General features: G+C 39.8%; 1 protein-coding gene across 5 annotated transcripts in view; it reads right to left on the reverse strand.

Annotated features, from left to right (window-relative positions):
- Positions 1-23,666, reverse strand: part of HACD2 (3-hydroxyacyl-CoA dehydratase 2) — a 113,739-nt gene that overhangs the window by 64,723 nt on the left and 25,350 nt on the right. For all 5 annotated transcript variants that reach the window (XR_010405243.1, XR_010405228.1, XR_010405224.1 and 2 more), the window contains exon 3: positions 22,680-22,698. Coding sequence is in view for 2 of the 5 variants with exons in the window: in XM_045903004.2 (XP_045758960.1) it covers positions 22,680-22,698 (19 nt within the window). In the remaining 3 variants the exon portion in view is untranslated. The remainder of the gene's footprint in view (positions 1-22,679; positions 22,699-23,666) is intronic.

Below are 23,666 nucleotides of genomic sequence, written 5' to 3' on the forward strand. Positions count from 1 at the left end.
AATTTACAACTATGCAAAGCTATTATCAGAAGAAAACAAAAAAAGATCAAAACATTTCAGCTAATGAAAATGCACTCCACAAAATCAATCACAAGGAAACTTAAACACAATACTCCAAACTGAATTAAATATGCTTAAATAAGCACTTGAGGATATGAAAAATTATTTTTAACAAGAAGTTCAGAAACTAAAAGAACAGAAATGGACAAAAGCAGGCAGAAGCAAAACAAAAATTGATTGACTCAGAATAGAATGAAAGAAAAAAGACAAAATCATACCTGAAATGAAGACTAATTTCAAGGTGATCAAAGGAGAATAGATTCAAATGAAAATTTAATAAAGGGCACTGAAGAAATGAAGAAAAGCCACCAAGAGAATGAAAATGAGATAAATAAGTAAAAGGGATCAGAGAAAAAGTGGATGGAAGAGAGGCAAAGAAGATCCAACATAGAGACACACCTCCTTTTATTGTGTTTCACTTTACTGCACTTCACAGATGTTATGTTTTTCCACAAATTGAAGGTTTATGGCAAATCCTACTTTAAGCAAGTCTATTGGTGCCATTTTCCCAATAGCATTTCATCATTTTGTGTCTCTGTCATATTCTGATAATTCTTGCAATATTTCAAACTTTTTCATTATTATTGTATTTGTTATGGTGATCTGTGATCAGTCATCTTTGATGTTACTATTGTAATTGTTTTGGGGCAACATGAACTGTTGCCCATATAACATGGCAAATTTAACTGATAAATGTTGTACGTGTTCCAACTGCTCCATTGATGGGCTGTTTCCCCATCTCTCTCCCTGTCCTTGGGCCTCCCTATTCCCTGAGATACAACACTACTGAAATTAGGCCAACTAATAACCCTACAATGACCTCTAAGTGTTCAAGAGAAAGGAAGAGTTTCTCTCTCACTTTAAATCAAAAGCTAGAAATGATTAAGCTTCATGAGGAAGGCATGTCAAAAGCTGAGACAAGCCAAAAGCTAGACCCCCTTGTGCCAAAGAGTTAGCTAATTTGGGAATGCAAAGGAAGAATTCTTGAAGGAAATTAAAAATGCTACTCCAGTGAACACATGAATGATAAGAAAGCAAAACAGCGTTATTGCTGATATGGAGAAAGTCTGAGTGGTCTGGATAGAAGGTCAAAGCAGACACAACACTCCCTTAAGCCAAAGCCTAATCCAGAGCAGGGCCCTAACTCTCTTCAATTCTAGGAAGGCTGAGAGGTGAGGAAGTTGCAGAAGAAAAGCTGGAAGCTAGCAGAGGTTGGTTCATGAGGTTTAAGGAAAGAAGCCATCTCCATAACATGAAAGTGTAAGGGGAAGCAGCAGGTGTTGATGGAGAAACTGCAGCAAGTCCTCCAGAAGATCTAGCTCAGATAATTCATAATGGTGGCCACACTAAACAACAGATTTTCAATGTAGATAACACAGCCTTCTGTTGGAAGAAGATGGCATTTAGGACTTTCACAGCTAGAGAAGAGAAGTCAATGCCTGGCTTCATAGCCTCAAAGGACAGCCTGATTCTCTTGTTAGGGGCTAATGCAGCTGATGACCTGAAGTTGAAGCCAGCGCTCATTTTAAGATCCTAGGGCCCTTAGGTATTGTGCTAAATCTGTTCTGCCTATGTTCTGTAAATGGAACAACAAAGCTCGGATGACAGCACATTTGTTTACAACATGGTTTACTAAGTATGTCAAGCCCACTGTTGAGACCTACTTCTCAGAAAAAAAGATTCTTTTCAAAATGTAACTGCTCAATGACAACGTACCTGGTCATCCAAGTACTCTGAAGGAGATGTACAACTAGATTAATGTTTTCATGCCTGCTAACACAACATCCATTCTGCTGCCCATGGATCAGGGAGTAATTTTGACTTTCAAGTCTTATTATTTAAGAAATACATTTTGTAAGAATACTGCTGCCAAAGGTAGATCTGTGTCTGATAGATTTGAGTAAAGTAAATTAAAAACCTACTGGAAGGATTCACCATTCTAGATGTCATAAGAACATTCATGATTCATGGGAAGAGATCAAAATATCAACATTCGGGCGCCTGGGTGGCTCAGATGGTTAAGCGTCTGCCTTCGGCTCAGGTCATGATCCCAGGGTCCTGGGATCGAGTCCCGCATCGGGCTCTCTGCTCCTTGGGAGCCTGCTTCTTCCTTTGCCTCTCTCTTTCTGTCTCTCATGAATAAATAAATAAAATCTTAAAAAAAAAAAAAAGTAAAAAAAAAATATCAACATTCACAGGAGTTTGGAAGAAGTTGATTCCAACCCTCATGGATAACTTTGAGGGTCCAAGACTCCAGGGGAGGAAGTAAGTACAGATGTGGGGGAATCAGCAAGAGAACTAGAATTAGAAGTTGGGCCTGAAGATGTGACCGAATTGCTGCAATCTCATGATAAAACTTTAATGGATGAAGGGTTGCATCTTATGGATGAGCAAAGAAAGTGGTTTCTTGAGATGGAAACTACTCCTGGCGCAGATGCTGTGAAGACTCTTGAAATGACAACAAAGGGCTTAGAGTATGATACAAACTTAGTTGATAAAGCAGCGGCAGGGTGTGAGAGAGGACTGACTCCAATTCTGAAAGAAGTTCTGCGGGTAAGATGCTACCAAACAGCATTGCATGCCGCAGAGGAGCTGTTTCTGAAGGGAAGATTCAATCAGTATGGCAAACTTCACTGCTGTCTTATTGTAAGAACTTACCACAGCCATCCAACCTTCAGCAGCCGCCACCCTGATCAGTCAGCAGCCATTAACACTGAGGCAAGACCCTCCACCAGGAAAAAGATTATGACTAGTTGAACACTCAAATGATGGCTAGTATTTTTTAGCAATAAAGTATTTTTATTTATTTTTTTAAAAGATTTTTTAAAATTTATTTATTTGAGAGCGAGAGAGCGTGCAGAGTACACGAGAACACGAGTGGTGGGTGGGGAGCTGCAGACGGAGAGGGAGAAGCAGCTTCCCGGCTGAGCAGGGAGCCCGCCATGGGGCTTGATTCCTGGATGCAGGGATCATGACCCAAGCTGAAGGCAGATGCTTAACCGACTAAGCCACCCAGGCACCACAGCAATAAAGTTTAAATTAAGGTATGTACATTGTTGTTTTAGACATAATGTTAGTGCACACTTAATCGACTACAGTACAGTGTAAGCATAACTTTTATATGCACTGAGAACTAAAAAATTCATTTAACTCTCTTAAACTGATAATCGCTTTATTACAGTGGTCTGGAACCAAACCCACAATACCTCTGAGGTATGCTTGTACATACATTTGGAGTCCCTGAGAAAGAAAAACAGAAAAATGGAACAGAACTAAAATTTAAAACTATAATCCAATAAAGCTTTCCAGAAATAAAAGAAGGCCTGAATCTACATATCAAAAGGGCATACTAATTACCTAGGGAAATTGCCATATAATGGTCAACTGTAAGGCATATCCTAGTAAATGTATTAGACTTCAAATATAATGAAAAAATCCTCAGTGATGTCAGCAAGGGGAAGAATAGGATTATTCAGCGCTTATCCCCTCAAAAACATTTGAACAACAATCCAAGAACAAAAGTACCTTCACAAGAGCTAAGAATTCTAGGTGAAAGATTACAGTACCTGGCTGAAGCAGAGAAATAAGAAAACATTCAATGAAGACAAGAGAAAGGGCAGTTTCACATTACCTATGTCACCCCAATCTCAAGCCTGGGTAATACAGTGCGGAGAGAGATACCCTTTGTTGTGGGGTAAGGAAAGGGAAGTAAACACCCAACTTTATCACAGCACCAGACCTGCACCTGTGGCCCCATCTGTAGAACCCAGCACTAGACCAGGCCCATGCCTGTGCACCCAGGTTTCAGGCCCATCCCAGTGCTAGACAGGCCACTGCAGCCCCAGCTTCCAGAGGTGGTCCCTGGAAGGTCCCTGTGGACCCAGGATTCAGGCCTGACACTGCAGTCCCAGGCACCAAGCCCACCCTGTAGACCCAGACTCAGACCCATCCTAGTGTGCCCAGGCACCAGGCCTACCCACCCACTAACCTAGGCACCTGGCCAGCCTGCCCGACTCCAGCAGCAACCTCCTGTGCAGACCCCCATTAGACAGCCTGCCCAGAATCTCTGGCCAGGTGTACTGGTAGAGGGCTTTCCCTGTCAAAGCCAGTCTATAAACACTGGAAAAAAGTGACTACTTCTTCAAACGCACAGACATCAATGCAAAGTTACAAGGGTTACAGATAATCAGAAAAACATGACACCATCAAAATAAGAAAATAAAGCACCAATAGTTGACCCTAAAGAAATGGAGAACTATGAACTGCCTGAAAAAGAACTCAAAATAATCATTACACATAAATGGATTAAAATCTACAATGAAAAGACAGAATGACTGAATGGACAGAAAAAAAAAAAGATTCAACTCTTTGCTGCCTATAAGAGACACGCTTTAGCTTTAAGGACACATAGGCTGAAAGTGAAGATAGATATTCCATGCAAATGGAAACCAACAGAACAGAGATGGCTAAAACGTTATCAGACAAATAGATCTTAAGTAAAAAATTGTCACAAGAGACAAAGATCACCATATAATGATAAAAGAGTAAATTCATCAAGAAGATATAACAACTGTAAATATATGCACACCCAACACTGCAGCATCTAAATACATAAAGCAAATATTAACAGAACTGAAAAGAGAAATAGATAGTAATACAATAATAGTAGAGGACTTCAATACTTCACTTTCAACAATGGATAGATCATTGTGACAGGTACCAATAAGAGAACAGAGGACATTAACAACACTAGAGACCAAATGGACCCATATACATATACAGAACATTCTATCCAACAACAGCAGAATACACATTCTTTGCAAAGTGCACATGGAACATTCTCCATTTAGATCATAAGTCAGGTCACAAAACAAGTCTTAAAAATTTAAGAAGACTAAAATCATATTAAGCATCTTTTCTGACCACAGAATGAAATTCGAGACTAGTAACTTTTACTAGAGTAAAATTGGAAAATTAGAAACCAAAATGGAAATAAAAGAATATCTTGAGACAAATGACAATGGAAACACAACATACCAAACTTATGGGATGCAGCAAAAGCAGTTCTAAGAGAGAAGTTTATAGTAATAATGCTTACATTACAAAAGATCTCAAATAAACAACGAACTTTATACCTCATGGAACTAGAAAAAGAATAAACTAAGCCCAAATTAAGCAGTAGGAAGGAAATAATAAAGATCAGAAATAAATGAAATAGAGACCAGAAAGATAACATAAAAGATCAATTGAAACCAAGTTGGTTTTCTGGAAAGATAAATTGACAAGCCTTTAGCTAGACTAAGGGAAAAAAAAGGAAATCTCAAATAAATAACATTATAAATGAGAAAAGAGACAGTACAATTGATACAACAGAAACACAAAGGATCATAAGAAACTATGAACATTTATGTGCCAGCAAATTTGATAACCTAGAAGTAATGGGTAAATTCCTAGAATACTACTCACCAAGATTGAATTGTGAAGAAACAGAAAAATCTCAACAGACCAATAAATGAGCAAAGAGAATGAATCAATAATCAAGAACCACCCAACAAAGAAAAGCCCTGCACTTGGTGGCTTGGCTGGCAAACTCTACCAAACATTTAAAGAGTACCAACACTTGTCAAATTTGTCCAAAAAATTAAACAGGAGGGAACACTTCCAAACTCACTTTATGAGGCTAGCATTATCCTGACAGCAATGCCAAGCAAGGAAACTACAATAAAGGAAAATTACAGGCCAATATCCCTCATGAACACAGATGTATAAATCCTCAACAAACCACTAGCAAACCAAATTCAACAGCAAAAATCATACACTATGATGATCAAGTGGGATTTACCTCTAGGATGAAAGAATGGTTCAACATATGCAAATCAGTAAATGTGATATACCACATTAACCAAATGAAGCATAAAAATCATATGATCATCTCAATAGATGCAGAAAAAGCATTTGACAAAATTCAAAACCTTTTCATGATAAAAACTCGTAATAAATTAAGTATAGAAGAAATGTATCTCAACATAATAAAGGCAATATACAACAAAACCACAGTTAACATCATACTCAATGGTGGAAAGCTGAAAGCTTTTCCTCTAATATCAGGAAGAAGACAAAGATGCCCACTCTCACCACTTCCATTCACTAGAGTACTGGGAGTCCTAGCCAGAGCAATTAGGAAAGAAAAAGAAAGAAAAAGCATCCAAGTCAGAAAGGAAGAAGTAACATGATCTATGTTTGCAAATGACATGGTCTTATATATAAAAAAACTTTAGAGACTCTACCAAAAACCTGTTAAAACTAATAAATGATTCAGTAAGGATGTAAGATATAAATTCAACATACAAAAATCTGTTGTGTTTATATACACTAACAACAAACTATCTGAAAAAGAAATTTTTTTTTTTTAAAGATTTTATTTATTTATTTGAGAGAGCGAGAATGAGAGAGAGCGAGAGCACATGGGGGGGAGGGTCAGAGGGAGAAGCAGACTCCCCGCTGAGCAGGGAGCCCGTTGCGGGACTCGATCCCGGGACTCCAGGATCATGACCTGAGCCGAAGGCAGTCGCTTAACCAACTGAGCCACCCAGGCGCCCTGAAAAAGAAATTTTTAAAAAGTCCCATTTATAATAGCATAAAAAAATACTCAGTAATAATTTTAACCAAGGGGATGAAAGATCTACACACTGAAAATTATAAAACATTGATGAAAAGAAATTAAAGACACAAATAAATGGAAAGATATCCTGTGTTTGTGGATTAGAATACTGTTAAAATGTCCATACTACCCAAAGCAATGTACAGATTCAATGCAATTCCTATCAAAATTACAATGGCATTTTTTTTACAGAAATAGAAAAAATAATCCTAAAATTTACACGGAACCTAAAAAGACCCCAAATAGCCAAAGCAATCTTGAGCAAAACGAACAAAGTTGGAGGCAACACATTATTTGATTTCAAAATATACTTCAAAGCTACAGTAATCAAAACATTAGGGTATGAAAACAAAAACAAAAAACCAGCATGGTATGGTCATATAAACAGATATATAGACCAAAGTAACAGAATAGTGAGCCCAGAAATAAAGCCATGCAAATATGGTCAACTGATCTTTGAAAAAGGTGCTAAGAACACAATGGGGAAAGGGTTCAATAATGGTATTGAGAAAACTGGATATCCACATGCAGAAGAATGAAACTGGATCCCTATCTCACACTATACACAAAAATCAACTCATAATGAATTAAAGACTTAAATGTAAGATCCAAAACTATAAAACTACTAGAAGAAAACATAGGGAAAAAGCTCCCTGACATTGATATGGGCAATTATTTTTGGATATAACCCCAAAAATACAGGCAACAAAATACAGACAAATGGGATTGCATAGAACTAAAAAGCTTCTGCACAACAAAGGAAAGAATCAACAGAATGAAGAGACAACCTATGGAATGAGACAAGATATTTGCAAACCATACATCTGATAAGGGGTTAATATCCAAAATATATAAGGAACTCAAACAATTCAATACCAAGAACAAATAACCAATTAGAAAATGGGCAAAGGACCTGAAGAGACATTTCTTAAAAGAACACATACATTATCATATGGTTTCACTCACATGTGGAACATAAGCAATAGCACGGAGGACCATAGGGGAAGGGAGGGAAATCCAAAGAGGGAGAAATCAGAGAGGGAGATGAACCATGAGAGATTATGGACCCCGGGAAACAATCTGAGGGTTTCAGAGGGGAGGAGGGTCGGGGGAGAGGGTAACAGGGTGATGGATATTGAGGAGGGCACGTGTTGTGATGAGCACTGGGTGTTATACTTAACTAATGAATCATTGAACACTACATTAAAAACTAATGATGTTACTATACAGTGGCTAACTGAATATAATAATAAAAAAAAAGAACACATATAAATGGCCAAAGGTATATGAAGAAATGGCCAACACCACTAATCATCAGGGAAATGCAAATCAAAACCACAGTGAGATACCACCTCACACCTATTATATCTCTCCTCTCCCTCTCCCTCTCCTGTTTTCTTTTCTAAGTAGGCTCCAGCATGCGGCCCAACACGGGGCTTGAACTCATTGACCCTGAGATCAAGAACTGAGCTGAGATCAAGAGTCGGATGCTCAACCGACTTCGCCACCCCGGCACCCCAAAAAAACTGTATTTTAAAAAAATTTTAGCTAGTTAACATACAGTGCAATATTGGTTTTAGGTGTAGAATTCAGTGATTTATCACTTACATACAACGGCCAGTGCTCAATACAAGTGCCCTCTTTAATACCCATCACCTGTCTAGCCCAGCCCTCTCCCTCCTACCTCCATCAACCCTCTGTTTGTTCTCTATCTTTGAGTCTCTCTCTCTCTCTCTTTTTAAGATTTTATTTAATTGACAGAGACACAGCGAGAAAGGGAACACAAGCAGGGGGAGTGGGAGAGGGAGAAGCGGGGTTCCCGCCAAGCAGGGAGCCTGACGCGGGGCTCAATCCCAGGACCCTGGGATCATGACCTGAGCCAAAGGCAGACTCTTAACAACTGAGCCACCCAGGTGCCCCTATCCTTGAGTCTCTTATGGTTTGTTTCCTTCTCTCCTTTTTCTTCTCCCCTTCCCATGTGTTCATCTGTTTTGTTAAATTCCACATGAGTGAAATCATATGGTATTTGTCTTTCTCCGATTGACTTATTTTGCTTAGCATAATACATTCTAGCTTCATTCACATTACTACAAATGAAAAGATTTTTCTTTTTGATGGCTCAGTATTATTCCTGTGTGTGTGTGTGTGTGTGTGTGTGTGTACGTACACACACATCTTCTTTATCCATTCATTAGTCAGTGGACATTTGGGCTCTCTCCATAGTTTGGCTATTGTTGACAATGCTGCCATAAACATCATGTACCCCTTCAAATATGTATCCAAAATAAGTATTCCTTTTTTTTTAGGATGTTTATTTAATTTTTTTTTTTAGAGATGGGGGAGTGGGAGAGGCAGAGGGAAAGGGAGAAAGAGAATCTTAAGCAGGCTCCACACCCAGCGTGGAGCCCAACATGGGGTTCAATCTCACAACCCTGAGATTATAACCCAAGCCAAAATCAAGAACTGGACACTTAATCGACTGAGCCACCCACGTGCTCCGAAAATAACTATTCTTAAAAAGCCAAAAGATAAGTGTCGGAGAGGCTACAGAGAAGAGGTACCCTTGTACACTGTTGGTAGAAATGTAAATTAGTACAGCATTTATGAAAACAATATGGAGGTTCTTTAAAAATTTGAAACAGAACTGCCATATAATCCAGCAATCCCACTTCTGGATACATATCCAAAAGAAATGAAATTAGTATCTTGAAGAGATACCTGCAACTCCCATATTTACTGCAGCATTGTTCATAAGAGCCAAGATAGCGAATCAACCTAAGTGTCTACTGATGGATGAATGGATAAAGAAAATATTGATACGCAATCCATACACACACACAGAATATATGTATAGAATATTATTCAGCCTTAAAGAAGAAGGAAATCCTGTCATTTGAGACAACATGGGTGAATCTGGAGGTCATTATGCTAAGTGAAATAAGCCAGGCAAGAAACAAAAATACTGCATGATCTCACTTATAGGTGGAATCTAAAAAAGTTGAACTCGTATAAGCAGATAATAGAATGACAGTTGCCAAGAGCTGGGGAGATGGGGGAAATGGGGAGATGTTGGTAAAAAGGTACAAAGTTTCAGATATGCAGGAAGAATAAGTTCTGGAGAACTAATGTACAGCATGGTGCCTATAGTTAATAATACTATACTGTATAATTGAAATTTTCTAAGTAGATCAGAGTACATCTTAAATGTTCTCACTACAAAAAAACTATGTGAAATGACATGTTAATTAGCTTAATTGTAGTAATCATTTAACAACATATAAATATATTAAAACCTCACACTGTATAACGTAAACATATACAATTTTTATTTGTCAATGACACTTTAATAAGAGTGGGAAAAAAAATTCTTAGGGCTTTCAGGGAAAAAGACCAAATAAAAGAGCAAAATAATTAGGCTGGCATCAGACTTCCCAAGAGAAACATATAAGCAAGGCAATAATGGAGCAGTGTTTTTAAGAAATCCAAGGGAAGAAAACTGTGAACTGATGATTTTACATCTAAATCGCTCCTTCAGATCTTAAGGCTACAGAAAACGTTTTAAGCATCCACGAACTAGAGGAATACTATGCGCACAGGCCCTTCTTGAGAAGCTACTTTTGGGAAAGGCAATCTGACACAGGCCCTGAGCATTCCTGCACATTCCTGTTGTGTATGCCAAAAAGGCAAGGTACTGACAGCTTTCTACGTTTCTTGTATTTGTGTCTGCATGGAGTAACTGAGGAGTAAGGAAGCATCTCCTCGAAAACAAAGAGCAAGCTGCTTCCCCTCACTTTAAAACCAGTAGATTCCCAAGCTCCATGTTCTTCCACTGCATGCTATTAGCACCCATTGGTCACAAACGAACCTCCTGGCTTACAAGTGGGGTGATAAGTGAGACAGCCCTCACAGTCCCTGACACTGCTAGAGGTGAGTTTCCTCCAACTAAAAGGTTGAATATTTAACATATTTAAGTGTAGACAAGGCAGAAAAACAACATACAGATGTTACATGTTTAGACAAAGTAAAAATAACATAAGTAAAAAAAACTGGGAGGAGAAGGGAGTGAGAAAGATGGAAAGAATAAGCTCACTGACTGCCACACGGGCCAGAAGTGGGGGGCAAAAGACCGTTTTAGAAATTGAATTAGTAGTAGGAATTAGTAGGAATTAGTAGGAAGAGTGTATTTCTTCAAAATTGGTTGTGGAGAAAAACTGATCTGGTAATATCTTTATTTTATTGAGTAAAGAACATTATGAATGTCAAACTGGAAGTTGTACCTATTGCAGTTAAGAAAAAAAAACCAAACCCTGAAAAGTATATAGTATACACATTGGAAAGGAAGAAATAAAACTGTATCATTCACAGATGACATGACTGTCTATGCAGAAAGTCCCAAAGAATCTACAAAATCACTCCTGGGACTAATAAACAAGTATAGCAAGGTTGCAGGGTACAAGGTCAATATATAAAAGTCAACTGCTTCCCTACATACTAGCAATAAACAACTAGAATTTGAATTTAAAAAGGCCATTTATAATAACATCAAAAAAAGGAAATACTTAGGAATAAATCTAACAAAACAATTTGTATGCAGAAAGCTGCAAAACAATGAAAGAAATCAAAGAAGAGCTACATAAATGAAGAACTATTCCCTATTTGTGTACTGAAAGACTCAATATTGTTATGGTATCAGTTCTTCCCAGCTTGATCTACAGATTCAACACAATCTCATTCAAATTCTCAGGAAGCTATTTTGTAGACATTAACAAACTGATTCTAAAGTTTATATGGAAAGGTAAAAGACCCATACAATAGTGAAGAAAGAACAAAGTTGGAGGAATTATACTACTGAATTTTGAGACTTACTATAAGCAAGACAGTGTGCTATAGGCAAAACAATAAGACGCAGGTCAACAGAATACAATAGAGAGCCCAGAAATAGACCAACACAAATACAATCGACTAATATTTGACAAGAGCATAAAGATAATTCAGTGGAGCAAGGATAATCTTTTCAATAAGTAGTACTAAAACAACTGGACATCCATATGCAAAAAAACTGAACCTAGACATAGACTGGACGTCTTTTACAAAAATTAACTCAAAATGGATCATAGACCTATCTGTAAAATACAAAACTATAAAACATCTTGAAGAAAACATAGGAGAAAACCTACATGAACTTTGGTTTGGTGATGATTTTTTATTACTTTTTTATTATTATTTTTTTTAGATTTTTATTTTATTTATTTGACAGAGAGAGACACAGCGAGAGAGGGAACATCAGCAGGGGGAGGGGGAGAGGAAGAAGCAGGCTCCCCGCAGAGCAGGGAGCCTGATGTGGGACTTGATCCCAGGACCCTGGGATCATGACCTGAGCCGAAGGCAGTCGCTTAACCGACTGAGCCACCCAGGCGCCCTGGTGATGATTTTTTAGATACAACATCAAAAGCAAGATCTATGAAAGCAAAAAAGTAGTTAAGATAGACTTTATTAAAATTAAAAACTTGTGGGGCGCCTGGGTGGCTCAGTTGGTTGGGCGCCTGCCTTCAGCTCAGGTCATGGTCCCAGGGTCCTGGGTTTGGGCCCTGCATCGGGCTCCCTGCTCAGTGGAGAGCCTGCTTCTCCTTCTCCCTTTGCCTGCTGCTCACCCTGCTCTCTCTCTCCGTCTCTCTGTTGAATAAATAAAATCTTTAAAATTAAAAAAAATAGATAAAATTAAAAACGTGTGATTTGCGAAAGACACTATTAAGAGAATGAAAAGAAAAGTCACAGACTAGGAGAAAATGTTTGCTAAATATATATCTACATATGTATCCAAAATATAATAAGAATGCCTTTTTTTTTTTTTGAAGATTTTATTTATTCACCTGACAGAACACAAGCAGGCGGAGCAGCAGGCAGAGGGAGAGGGAGAAGCAGGCTCCCTGCTGAGCAGACAGTCTGACATGGGGCTTGATCCCAGGACCAGAGGATCATGACCTGAGCGGAAGGCAGACGCTTAACTGACTGAGCCACCCAGGCGCCCCTATAATAAGAATTCTTAAATCTCAACAAGAAAACAAATGACCCAATTACAAAATGAGCAAAAGATCTGAACAGATACCTCACCAAAAAATATACACAGATGGCAAATAATATGAAAAGATATGCAACATCATCTGTCATTCAAGAAATGAATGTTAAAACAAAAGATACCACTACACAGGTATTGGAATAGCTAAAATCCACAATACTAATTGCTGGCAATGACGCAGAGCAATGGGCACTTTCATTGCTGATGGGAATACAAAGTGGTCCTGCCACTCTGGAAGACAATTTGGCAGATTCCTACAAAGTTAAACACAGTCCTATGACACAAGCCAACAACTCTGCTACCAGGTTTACACTCTACTGATTTGAAAATGCAAAATTATTTTTTTTTGTCCACATGAAACCAGCACGTGAATATTTACAGCATCTTTATTCATAATCATCCCAAACTGGAAGCAACCAAGATGTCCTTCAATAAGTGAATGGATAAACCTGTACATCCATACAATGGAATACTATTCCAGAAATCAAAAGGAATGAGCTATCAAGCCACACAAAGACATGGATAAATCTTAAATGCAGATTGCTAATTAAAAGAACATACAGAAAAAAATTATTGGAAAGACATTTGCTATGAATGGGGAGGAAAATAATCCTCTCCCAGGAGAGCTGTACAGAGCTATAAAAAAAGACATACCACTATCATACAAATATTCCTAAGCATTCTTGCTCCCTTTATTATTTATTTAACCATTCAACTCCTGCCAGTGAGTCATAAATCAAATAATTCTTTTGCTAAAAAGAACTCTAACTTTCCCCTTTTGGCTCAATGGAATTTACTCAACTCAGTCACTAGATGGTATTTCCAGCTTCCTTGAACTAAGTTTGCTTTTGAAGCTAAGAACATAAATGAAAGGTTTATTGACTTCAGATTGTCACAAACCATCTCACCAGAGAACTTCTGAGAAATGTTTTTTTTTTTTTTTTGGCTTGGCTTTTAATAAAGCAAATAAGGCTTATTTTTAATTTTAAAGACACTTTGGTACCTTAAAAAAAAAGAAATATTTATAAGATAATTTCCTTCAGGGTAATGCAGAAAGTTCCAGTTTTTCATTACTTCCAATATTAGTGATCAAATCATCAGACTTGACAGAAAAACATCCCTTTCTCTTTTTTTCTGGTAAACTTGATCATTCCTCAGTTTTAGCTATTGATTCATTACAATCTATTTTTTTAAAAAAGATTTTATTTATTTATTGACAGAGAGACACAGTGAGAGAGGGAACACAAGAGGAGGAGTGGGAGGGGGACAAGCAGGCCTCCAGCGGGGCAGAGAGCCTGATGTGGGGCTCGATCCGAGGACCCCGGGATCATGACCTGAGCCAAAGGCAGACACTTAACGACTGAGCCACCCAGGCGCCCCACGATCTATTTTTATTAGAAATTCTCCAGAAGGTCTGTAACTTCCAAGAGAAAAATCTCCTTACTAATACAAGGGCGCCATCTAGTGATGACTATGGGTAAATGTGTACTATGGAAAATGAGCATGCGCTTATCTCCTATTTCAATTCTGCTTTGAGATGTGGCTTTCAAAATGCGTCGAGGGGAAAGATTTCCTGAAACTACAGTACTTGGAACAGCGCACTGTTGAAATAGTTTCCTCATACTAATACACAGGTACACTGAAAGATTTTGCCTATCCTCCTTTTCTATCACTACTCCGATAACTGAAATTCAATTGTGAAGCTACATTAGTTTCATGGAACGTCAGAACATCAAGTTACAAGGAATGTTAGAGATAATCTGTTATCTAGTCCAACCCCTAGTTCTTCAGATGTGAAAACTAAGGTCTAGACAGAGGACATCTGACTTGTCACAAAACTAGTAGCGTTTCCAATAGGGCCTGGTTTGCCTTAGCCTGGTTTCTGAAGGACCGGACGCTACAATATTATCTTAGAGAGAAGATACTTTAAATATCTCAGTAACAGGTTTCTATTCAAACCAAAGTCCTAGCTGTTCCTACAAGGATGGCAGAGGGTAAAACTCCCCAATCTAGGCTCTCTTCATGGCTTTCCCTTCTCTGAACCTTGACGGGGCCCAGAAACCCTCAGAGGTCAAGTTTTGCCCACTGATCATCAGCGGGGGAGCTGCTACAGCTTCCTGAGTGCTGGCCAGGTGCCGGGCAGTGCGCGTGGGCTCAGGATAAGTCTCCCACCTTCCCTGCTCAGGCACTTTGGGCTCCTAATGAACATGCTCTATTTCTCCCTTCCCTTCATCTCAGTACATTCATACAGAGCAAGGAACAACTGACAGAGCTGGGTGTTCCAGGCAAAGAGACTGCACGTACAAAATTATGGAGGTGCGAAGACACAAAGTTTATTTAGAGAACAAGTGTTTTAGCTTTGGGTACCAGGAACAGAAGATGCAGGTGCTAAAACTATCTGTCCTTCCTCTTTGCTTCCTTTCTGGAGGGGAGGAGGCAAAATTTGATCAGGAGGCAACAGAATGAATGAAGAGCCAAGGCAGAAGGAGACTAAGCTAGGCTGTTTGTTGTGAAGGGCCTGACTGTGGGAAAGATTATGGTTTGACCATGGTCATATGGTCTTCACACAGAGCTCTGGTTGTCAGGACATTGGGAAATGACTGTACTTAATAAGTGACGAAGGCAGAACTGCAAAGATGTGAAGGTTGATTCTGGCAACCTCCTATCCAGGTCTCTAATCCTCCTGCTGCTCCCCAGGAACTCTCCAGGGGGAGCCTTAGAAGCCTCTAGGCAGGGGAGACAGGTTAGCCTGCTGGGAAAGGTTAGGTCCATTTTCCCACCTCTAAGGACTCCTTCTTCCCTTTGCCATTATCACCACTAAACATGCCCCCAGGCAGAAAGCAACACCTGAATCTAAATCTGAAACATTTTTATTCACTTTTGTGAGGGGGTCAGAAAAATGGGCTGGGGAGAGGGGTAGGGGATTCCTGGGGTTGAGCACACTAAAAACAGGGTGGAAGAGAGACAGAAACTGTGTGACTGTGTCAACTCCCACTCCCAATAACAAAAGGGGAGGTAGAGGTCAGGATCTAGAATTTCTACTTTGGGGATATGGGTATTTTTATACTATTTGTATTTTGATACTCATTCCCTTTCTGCTCTTCTTTACTATTTGGTAAAATTCATTTAAAAAAGGTCAACTTGGGGCACCAGGGTGGCTCAGTCGGTTAAGCATCTGCCTTCAGCTCAGGTCATGATCCCAGAGTCCTGGGATCGAGCCCCACGTCGTCGGGCTCCCTGCTCAGTGGGGAGCCCGCTTCTCCTTCTAACTCTGTCTCCGCCCCGCGCCCCCCCCCCCCCCCGCTTGTGCTCGCTCTCTCGTTCTCAAATATAAAATCTTAAAAAAAAAAAAAAAAATGTCAGCTAACCTAAGTGGAACCAAAGAAAGCAGTTTTTGTTTAAAGCCATACCCCTGAGGACTGGGCAGGAACAGGGATGGAATGGGAATCCCAGGTAAGCGAATCCAGAGGAATTATCCCTTCCATCCAGGATGCTTTCCTTCCAGAGTTCTCTTCCACTACAACATGGAGGGGTCTGGGTCTGGTTTTAATAATATGTGATAATAGTTTCCCCTCACAATACTGCACTGTAAATGACTGCTAAAAGCTTGACCTTCTACCCTCTCAAAGTGGGAGGCAAAAATGTTACAGTTTAACACGGATTTAATTCACTCTAATTGGTGGAAGGGAAAAGATTTCTGGTAGGAGATGTAGTTTCTGGTGCTCATCTCCCCAGTAGCTGCTCTTCTTCCTCCCTGGCACCATTTATTAGCTAATAAAGTCAGGTTTAAAGCCACATCCTACCTACTAATACTTATACAACTGCAAATTTCTTAAAATTCACTTTTTAAAAATAAGTAAATAAAAGAAAAGGTGTTATTCGTTTGAGAAAGGAGTGCAAGCTGGCACATACAACAAATATTTGAAATCACAAATCCAGAATATCTTAGTAAAAGAGTTTCTGTCCTTGTCTGTTGATGATATCAAAGTGTTAATACTCAACTTTAGACATAATACCCTCTGGGCTATGACTGAGTTCCTGTTCTACACTTAATCAAAAGAGAACTTCCGAAGTTATTTATATTGACAGTATAATTTCCAACACAAAGGTTCACCGAATGCACAATGTCACGTCTTAACCAAGAGTATCTTCAGCTCTAGTCCCTCTACCTCTACTTTCCAATCCAACAAAGAAGGAGAACCATATTCCAAAGTTAGCTGAGAACCACACCATATCCCATATACCTCTTCTACATCTAATCTGAAACACAACATAGGAAAATAGGTAATGACTTCTTTCAATACAAATTGTGCCACATGAATAAAGAAACCAGAACCCTTCTCTATGGTCTTGTGAAAGACATGTCTCAGAGTTTGTTTGTTTTTTTAAGATTTTATTTATTTGACAGAGATATAGCGAGAGAGGGAACACAAGCAGGGGGAGTGGGAGAGGAAGAAGCAGGCTTCCCACTGAGTAGGGAGCCCTATGTGGGGCTCGATCCCAGGACCCTGGGATCATGACCTGAGCCGAAGGCAGACGCCTAATGACTGAGCCACCCAGGCGCCCCTCAAAGTGTCTTTTTTTAAAAAAAATTCTCATTTCCAAAAAGAAAAATGTTGCATAAACATAAAGCACTACAATCTTGGGTTGAGGGCTGCAACCACAGTATTTAAGAAATCTTGTCTCAGAGAAAAGCAAATACTGCATTATCTCACTCATATATGGAATCTGAAAAAAATAAACCCCAAACCAAACTCACAGATAGAGGACAGATTGGTGGATGCCAGAGTGTAGGGATGGGGGAAATGGGTGGTGGTGGTCAAGAGATGCAAACTTCCAGTTAGAAAATAAATAAGTCCTGGAAAATTAATGTACAGCATGGTAACTATAGTTAATACTGTATTTTATATTTGAAAGTTACTAAGAGAGTCATCTTAAAAGTTCTCATCACAAGAAAAAAAAGTATAACTATGTGAGTTGATGGACATGAACTAAATTTATTGTGGTCATCGTTTTGCAATGTATACATATATCAAATCATTATGTTGTACACCTGAAACAGTGTTAGATGGCAATTATATCTTACTTAGAAAAAAAAAAATACATCCCCAATACGTGTTCAAAATTACTCCCCCAACTCCAAAACAGAACTCTCATCTCTACATTATCAATGGAGAACAAACCACCGACTTTGGAATAATTGGGGCATGGGAACCCTTTTGCACGGACAGAAGGCTTGACTTCTCACAGAAATGAGCCCCTCATACAGAATTTTAATGTACTGTTTCTGGAGCTATTTTTGCCCACTTGCATTGTCACAGCTGTGAACTAGAAGCAGCTCCAACCCAAACTAAGAATAAGTGGTCCTGAAGCACTCACTTACACAGAAATTATAATTTAAGAAAACTAAGAATATGGAAAAGTTATACTTATACTTTAACATTCTGTGACATTACGTCGCTTTAGTTAATAATCATAGCTCCCATTTTGGGGGGCAGTTTTCAGCATTACCATGTTTTAGGCACTATGCTAAGTATTTCTCATGCATGTCCCCTTTCATTTGCACAACAACCCTACGAGGTGGGCATCATCCCCCTTTAGTTGAGGAAGAAACAAGGTACACAGAAATTGAGTCACTTCCTGGAAGTCACACAGCTGATGAATAAGCCAGGTGTGACAGAGGTCTGGACTTTTCATCAACAGTAGGTAAACTAAACAGTCTGTAAACTCAAGGCTCCAAAACAAGTTTTAAAAGACCAAATTCTTACAGTGAAAAGTTTCACAAAGTCACAAGAAAAGAAACCAGCATTCCAAAAATAAACTTGAGTTGTATGAATAAAAAATAAGGCACTGTCTTTAAACTAATGCTAGAAACAGTTTATTCTTATTTTTTAAAAGAACTGAAAATATTTTGAAACAAATGTCACCAGAATTTGTAAGATTATGAGCTCCCACTAGGCGCCCTGTATTGTCAGATGCTGGGATACAGAATCAATTAGAAATAGTTCTCAGTTCTCAAAAAATTCAGTGGTGTTGGTGGGGGACACAGGTACAGTGATAGACCATAATACATGGCAGAAAGTACAACAACAGTGAAGTGCAGGATATTACAGAAAGGTGAAGAATGGTGCCTAATCTAGCCAGTGCGTGGTAGGTTTATTGGAGGAAGAATGGTGAAGAGTTGCCAGCCGAAGGGGGTGGGCTGCTCATTCCAGACAGAGAGCAGAGCCTGGCACAGACTAGAGGCAGGAAGTAGGGCGGTAGTACGGTAACAGGGGAGACTCACAAAAAGGTCAGGGTGGCTGAAGCATGGAATGAGAGGCAGGGCACAGGTAAGGCTGGGGAGGCGAGCAGGGTCCAAATCATGAAGAAGTTGAAACCAGTGAAAGGTTTTAAGCAGGAAAACAAGCAGCTCAGAATTATTCTTTAACTAAATCCCTCAAGGGCTATGTGAAGCATGGGTTTAGAGTCACACAGCCAAAGGTTCAATTCCTGGCTCTAGGGCTTATTACCTGTGAACTTCGGCAAGATATAAAACCTTCCAAGGGGCTGCCTGGGTGGCTTATTCAGTTAAGCGTCTGACTTCAGGCCAGGTCATGATTTCAGGTCCTGAATCGAGCTCATTGAGGAATCTGCTTTTCCCTCTCTCTCTGTCCCTCCCCCGACTTGTGCTCACGTTCTCTCTCTAAAATAAATAAATAAAATCCTTGAAAAAAATAAAACCTAAGCTTCAGTCTTGTCACCTGTGAAATGGGAAGTAAATGAGGTAATGAATGTAAAGCACTAGAACATAGTAAATGCTCAATAAATGATGGCTCTTATTATTACTGTTAATATTATAAGCCTAGAAGTTCAGGGAGACCCATATGGGAGTCTAGATGAGGCATACTAAGGCCCTGAATAGTGATGAAAAAACAGGACAATCTGAAACATGTGCAGGAAACAGAAATGATAAAATCTGAATGCCACCTGGCTATGGGAGTGGGGGCTAGGGAGGAGGAGGAGCCATGAGTGAGCTCTGGGTCTAGGTTAGGTGACTAATGGGCTGGTGGCTGGTGGTGCCCCTGACTATGAGAATATGGGAGGCAGAACAAGTCTGGGAATCTGACTCATACTGAGAAGGAGGTGCGTATTCAGAAGCAGATAGCCAGCAGGTAAAGGGATGATCTGGAGTCTGGGGTGCAGGGGTGGCTTGGAGTTAAAAAAGTGGGTGTCACAAGTATCTCACAGCATGAGAAGGGAAGAGATCACCTATAGAGGGCATATTCAGTCAGAAGAGCAAAGAGTTAGGCCAGACCTTCGGAATGCCCACAATGAAGAGTCAAGGAGAGAAAGAAAACCCCCAAAGAAAGAAAAGAACCACAAAGGACAAGAAAGAGCCAGAACGGCTCAGTATAATGGAAACTAAAGGAGCAGGACCTCATGGAGGGAGTCATCAGTGGTGCCCTATGTAGTCGAGAAGTCCAGTAAGTTCCAAACATGTCCTCAGAATTTAGCAGAAACTGTTGCTGATTTTAGACCAAAGGGTAGTTTTACTAGGACAAGGAGATCCAACTGCTGGCCTAAGGTATTAATGGGAGTGTGGAAGGGGAAAGAGTCCACCGTAAATCTGGTAAAAGAGACAGAAAGGAATTAAGTAGTGGTAAGGGAGGAATGTAGGGTCAAAGGTTAGGTTAAAAAACTATTTTTAGGATGGCATACCCTGAGCATTCTGTGAGAAGGAAAAGGTGGATGACAAAAAGTGAGGATGCAGGAGACAGATTCACTGACAGAGCAAGGTTCTTGAGGAATTAAAAAGGAATTTTTAATATCTACTATGTGTCAGGTACCATGCTAGGCCCTGGGGACACTTGTCCACAAACTATCAGAGTGTGACATGAACAGTCTGGAGCGCACTCCTCCAGAGGAGCTCAGAAGGGTGCCCATCTGACTGGGGGTTTCCTAAACCCAAGCTTGTGCCTGCTCACCTTTCTACTCTCACTGTCCAACCCCATGTCTGGCACGCACCTGCCAGGCATTCAGTAATGTTCCTGGTATGAATGAATACATATACTCAGAAACTTATTTCTAGGGGCGGAAATTTTACAAAGAGGTATGAAAATATATTCTAAGATAAAGGGAATCGGGGTATTAAAATACAAGAAATATTAATTAAAATGTAGCACACACGCTCAGAAAACATGCATCTAAAGGCAGCTGAAGGTTAAGAGAATGGAGAGAATGGGGAGAATGGGGCACAGGGTTCAATCACGTGGAAAAGGTCTGACGTGGTTCCAGAACGCTCTCTGGCCAAATGTATCCCCTAATCTGCAAGCTTATGCTTAAAATTCATTTAACCATCTAAGGACAAAACTGTTCATCTCAAAATTGTAGATAAAGGATTAAATAGGAAACGTGTGTGAAATGGTACATCAGCTAAAACCCCTTTACTGGCTATGTGACACAGCCCAAGTCCCATAACCTCTGAGAAAGCAGACCATGTGGCAGATGAGACTCCAAGCCCCTTTCTTTTTTTTTTTTTTAAAGATTTTATTTATTTGACAGAGAGAGACACAGTGAGAGAGGGAACACAAGCAGGGGGAGTGGGAGAGGAAGAAGCAGGCTCTCCGCCGAGCAGGGAGCCCGATGCGGGGCTTGATCCCAGGACCCTGGGATCATGACCTGAGCCGAAGGCAGACGCTTAACGACTGAGCCACCCAGGTGCCCCACCAAGCCCCTTTCAAATCTCTTGCTTAAAGGTTCTAAAGTAGTGTTTTTTAAGCTTTTGGGGATCACATACTCCTGTGGGAATCTAATGAAAGCTTTGAATTCTACCCAGCCGCCCCTAAAATAAATATAGACACAAGCATACAAAATTCTGCAAATCATGAGAAACCCAACTGTAGACCTTCTTCCTAGCATAAAATTAGCTGAGGTGCAGCTGTTTACAACAAAGATGCTTTGTCTTCCTTAAAATTAATGGAGCCAGGTTTCAGAGTGACCCTGCAAGACCTACAGGGGATAGCTTGCTGTGTGTCCACCTGTGTGTCCTTCTGAACTAAGTCTCCTCTTCTCTGAATTCCACAGTGCCAAGCACAGTGCCCTGAATACAGGAAGTACCCACTTAATTGTGAATTAAGTTGACAGGACCAAAATGGTTTGGATGCATGATTCTGGAGTTTTCAGACCTTTGGTGCTTCCTGAGGTCAACTGTAAATCCTCCCTTTCAGAGACAAGTTCAAACTCACAGCAACCAGCATGGCCTTACTCTACAGAATCTGTCAACTTTCCAGAACTGATTTTGATTTGATTAGAAGGGTCTAGCCCACCCCAGAGAAGAAGCTATACCTCGGTTCTGAAGCCGAATTTGATGACCTGCCCCTTCCCCCCAAAAGAAAACACACTGCATCTGCTTTTAGTAGAAATCCCTTACATTTATATAACTCTCTATACTTAGATTTTACCAATCCCTCTTACCTTCACTCAGTATTCATCTGGGAGATAGGCAATATATGTAGTACTCCATTTTAAACACAAGGAAAAAGCATGTAATATTCAAGTGATCACAGAGAGGGCTTTATACATAGCCCAGAATCAGGACCCCAAGTCACATTTTAATGAATATGCTAGTGCTTCTGTCACCCTTATAACAAGATGAGAGGGGCCTCTTTAAATTGACACAGTGAAACAGCTGTGACATTTAATAAATGGTTCAGTGATAACATCTAAGTAGTACCTGTCATTTAAGACACCAGAAGCCATGCCAATGTAAGCAATTTTATATACAACAATTAAATAGCTTTGTTTTCTCAATATTAAGTCATAATCAAGTTGACCTATTATTTATGACTTCTAAAAAAAGCAGAACCCACTGTACATAGTAGGGGGGAATTCCATACTTACCTACTGCACAATGTAAAATCTAGAGAAAAAAGGGGGAAAAAAGAATTAGTAAAGAGCAATAATAATATATAGTTCCCATAACACATATTCCATTTTTAAACTTGGTTATTTAACAAAATGTACATTCTTATTTATTTTTGTTTGTTCCTTTTTAGTTTGTGTATCTGCGGAAGATTTCCTAAGGAATAAACCTTATCCAGTAATCCACCAGATGTCTCTTTTATAACACATAAACTTGTAAGAGCAGTAGCTGTCCACCTCCCATGTCCCATATTCTATAGAACAAAACTGTCACAGACTACAGAACACAGGGTCAGAAGAGCCTTTGTTGGCTCTTCTTACCCGGCAGGCCCTTTAATGCAGACATTCATTCAACCTACAAAGCTCCACAGTGAGACTTCATCTTATCTCATTTGGTGACCTCATTACAGGCATGTTACCAGTCCAATCTGTGACCCTAGATCTCTTCATGCTTCAGGCCCACATTGCAAACTGCCTTTGGACATCTCCATCTAGGTGTACCAGCAGCAGCTCAAACATGGCATGCCTCTTCAAGAAACTCCCCCTTTCCTTCCTTCATACCTGCTATGCCTGTTATCATCAACCTCCCAGTCTCCCAAGTTTAGCTGTTCTTTCCTTCCCCTCACCTACAAGTCCTACTGGTTTCCAAGTCCTGCCAATACTTCTGGCATCGGTCTTCCCTGTTTTTATTTCCAGTGTCTTGGGTGAGACTGCTATCTCCTTTCCATCTCAGTGGCCATCCAAGTGACCAATTAGGTTATTCTAAATTGTCTTCTAATTCATCCTGTATATGGCATTGCTTTAACCCTGGTGGTGGTTGCAGTAAAGATGTAACCTAAGGAGCTGGGTTCAAGATGGCAGTGTAACAAGATCCTGAACTCACCTCCTCTAGACACAACAAACCTACAACTAGCTGTGGAATAATTCTTTCTGAAAGGTACCTGAAAGTTCAATGAACAGAGCCTT

Source organism: Mirounga angustirostris, unplaced genomic scaffold (assembly GCF_029215605.1).
Source record: "Mirounga angustirostris isolate CCGP_5_RB_7025 unplaced genomic scaffold, mMirAng1.0.hap1 SCAF_1, whole genome shotgun sequence".
Taxonomy (NCBI): domain Eukaryota; kingdom Metazoa; phylum Chordata; class Mammalia; order Carnivora; family Phocidae; genus Mirounga; species Mirounga angustirostris.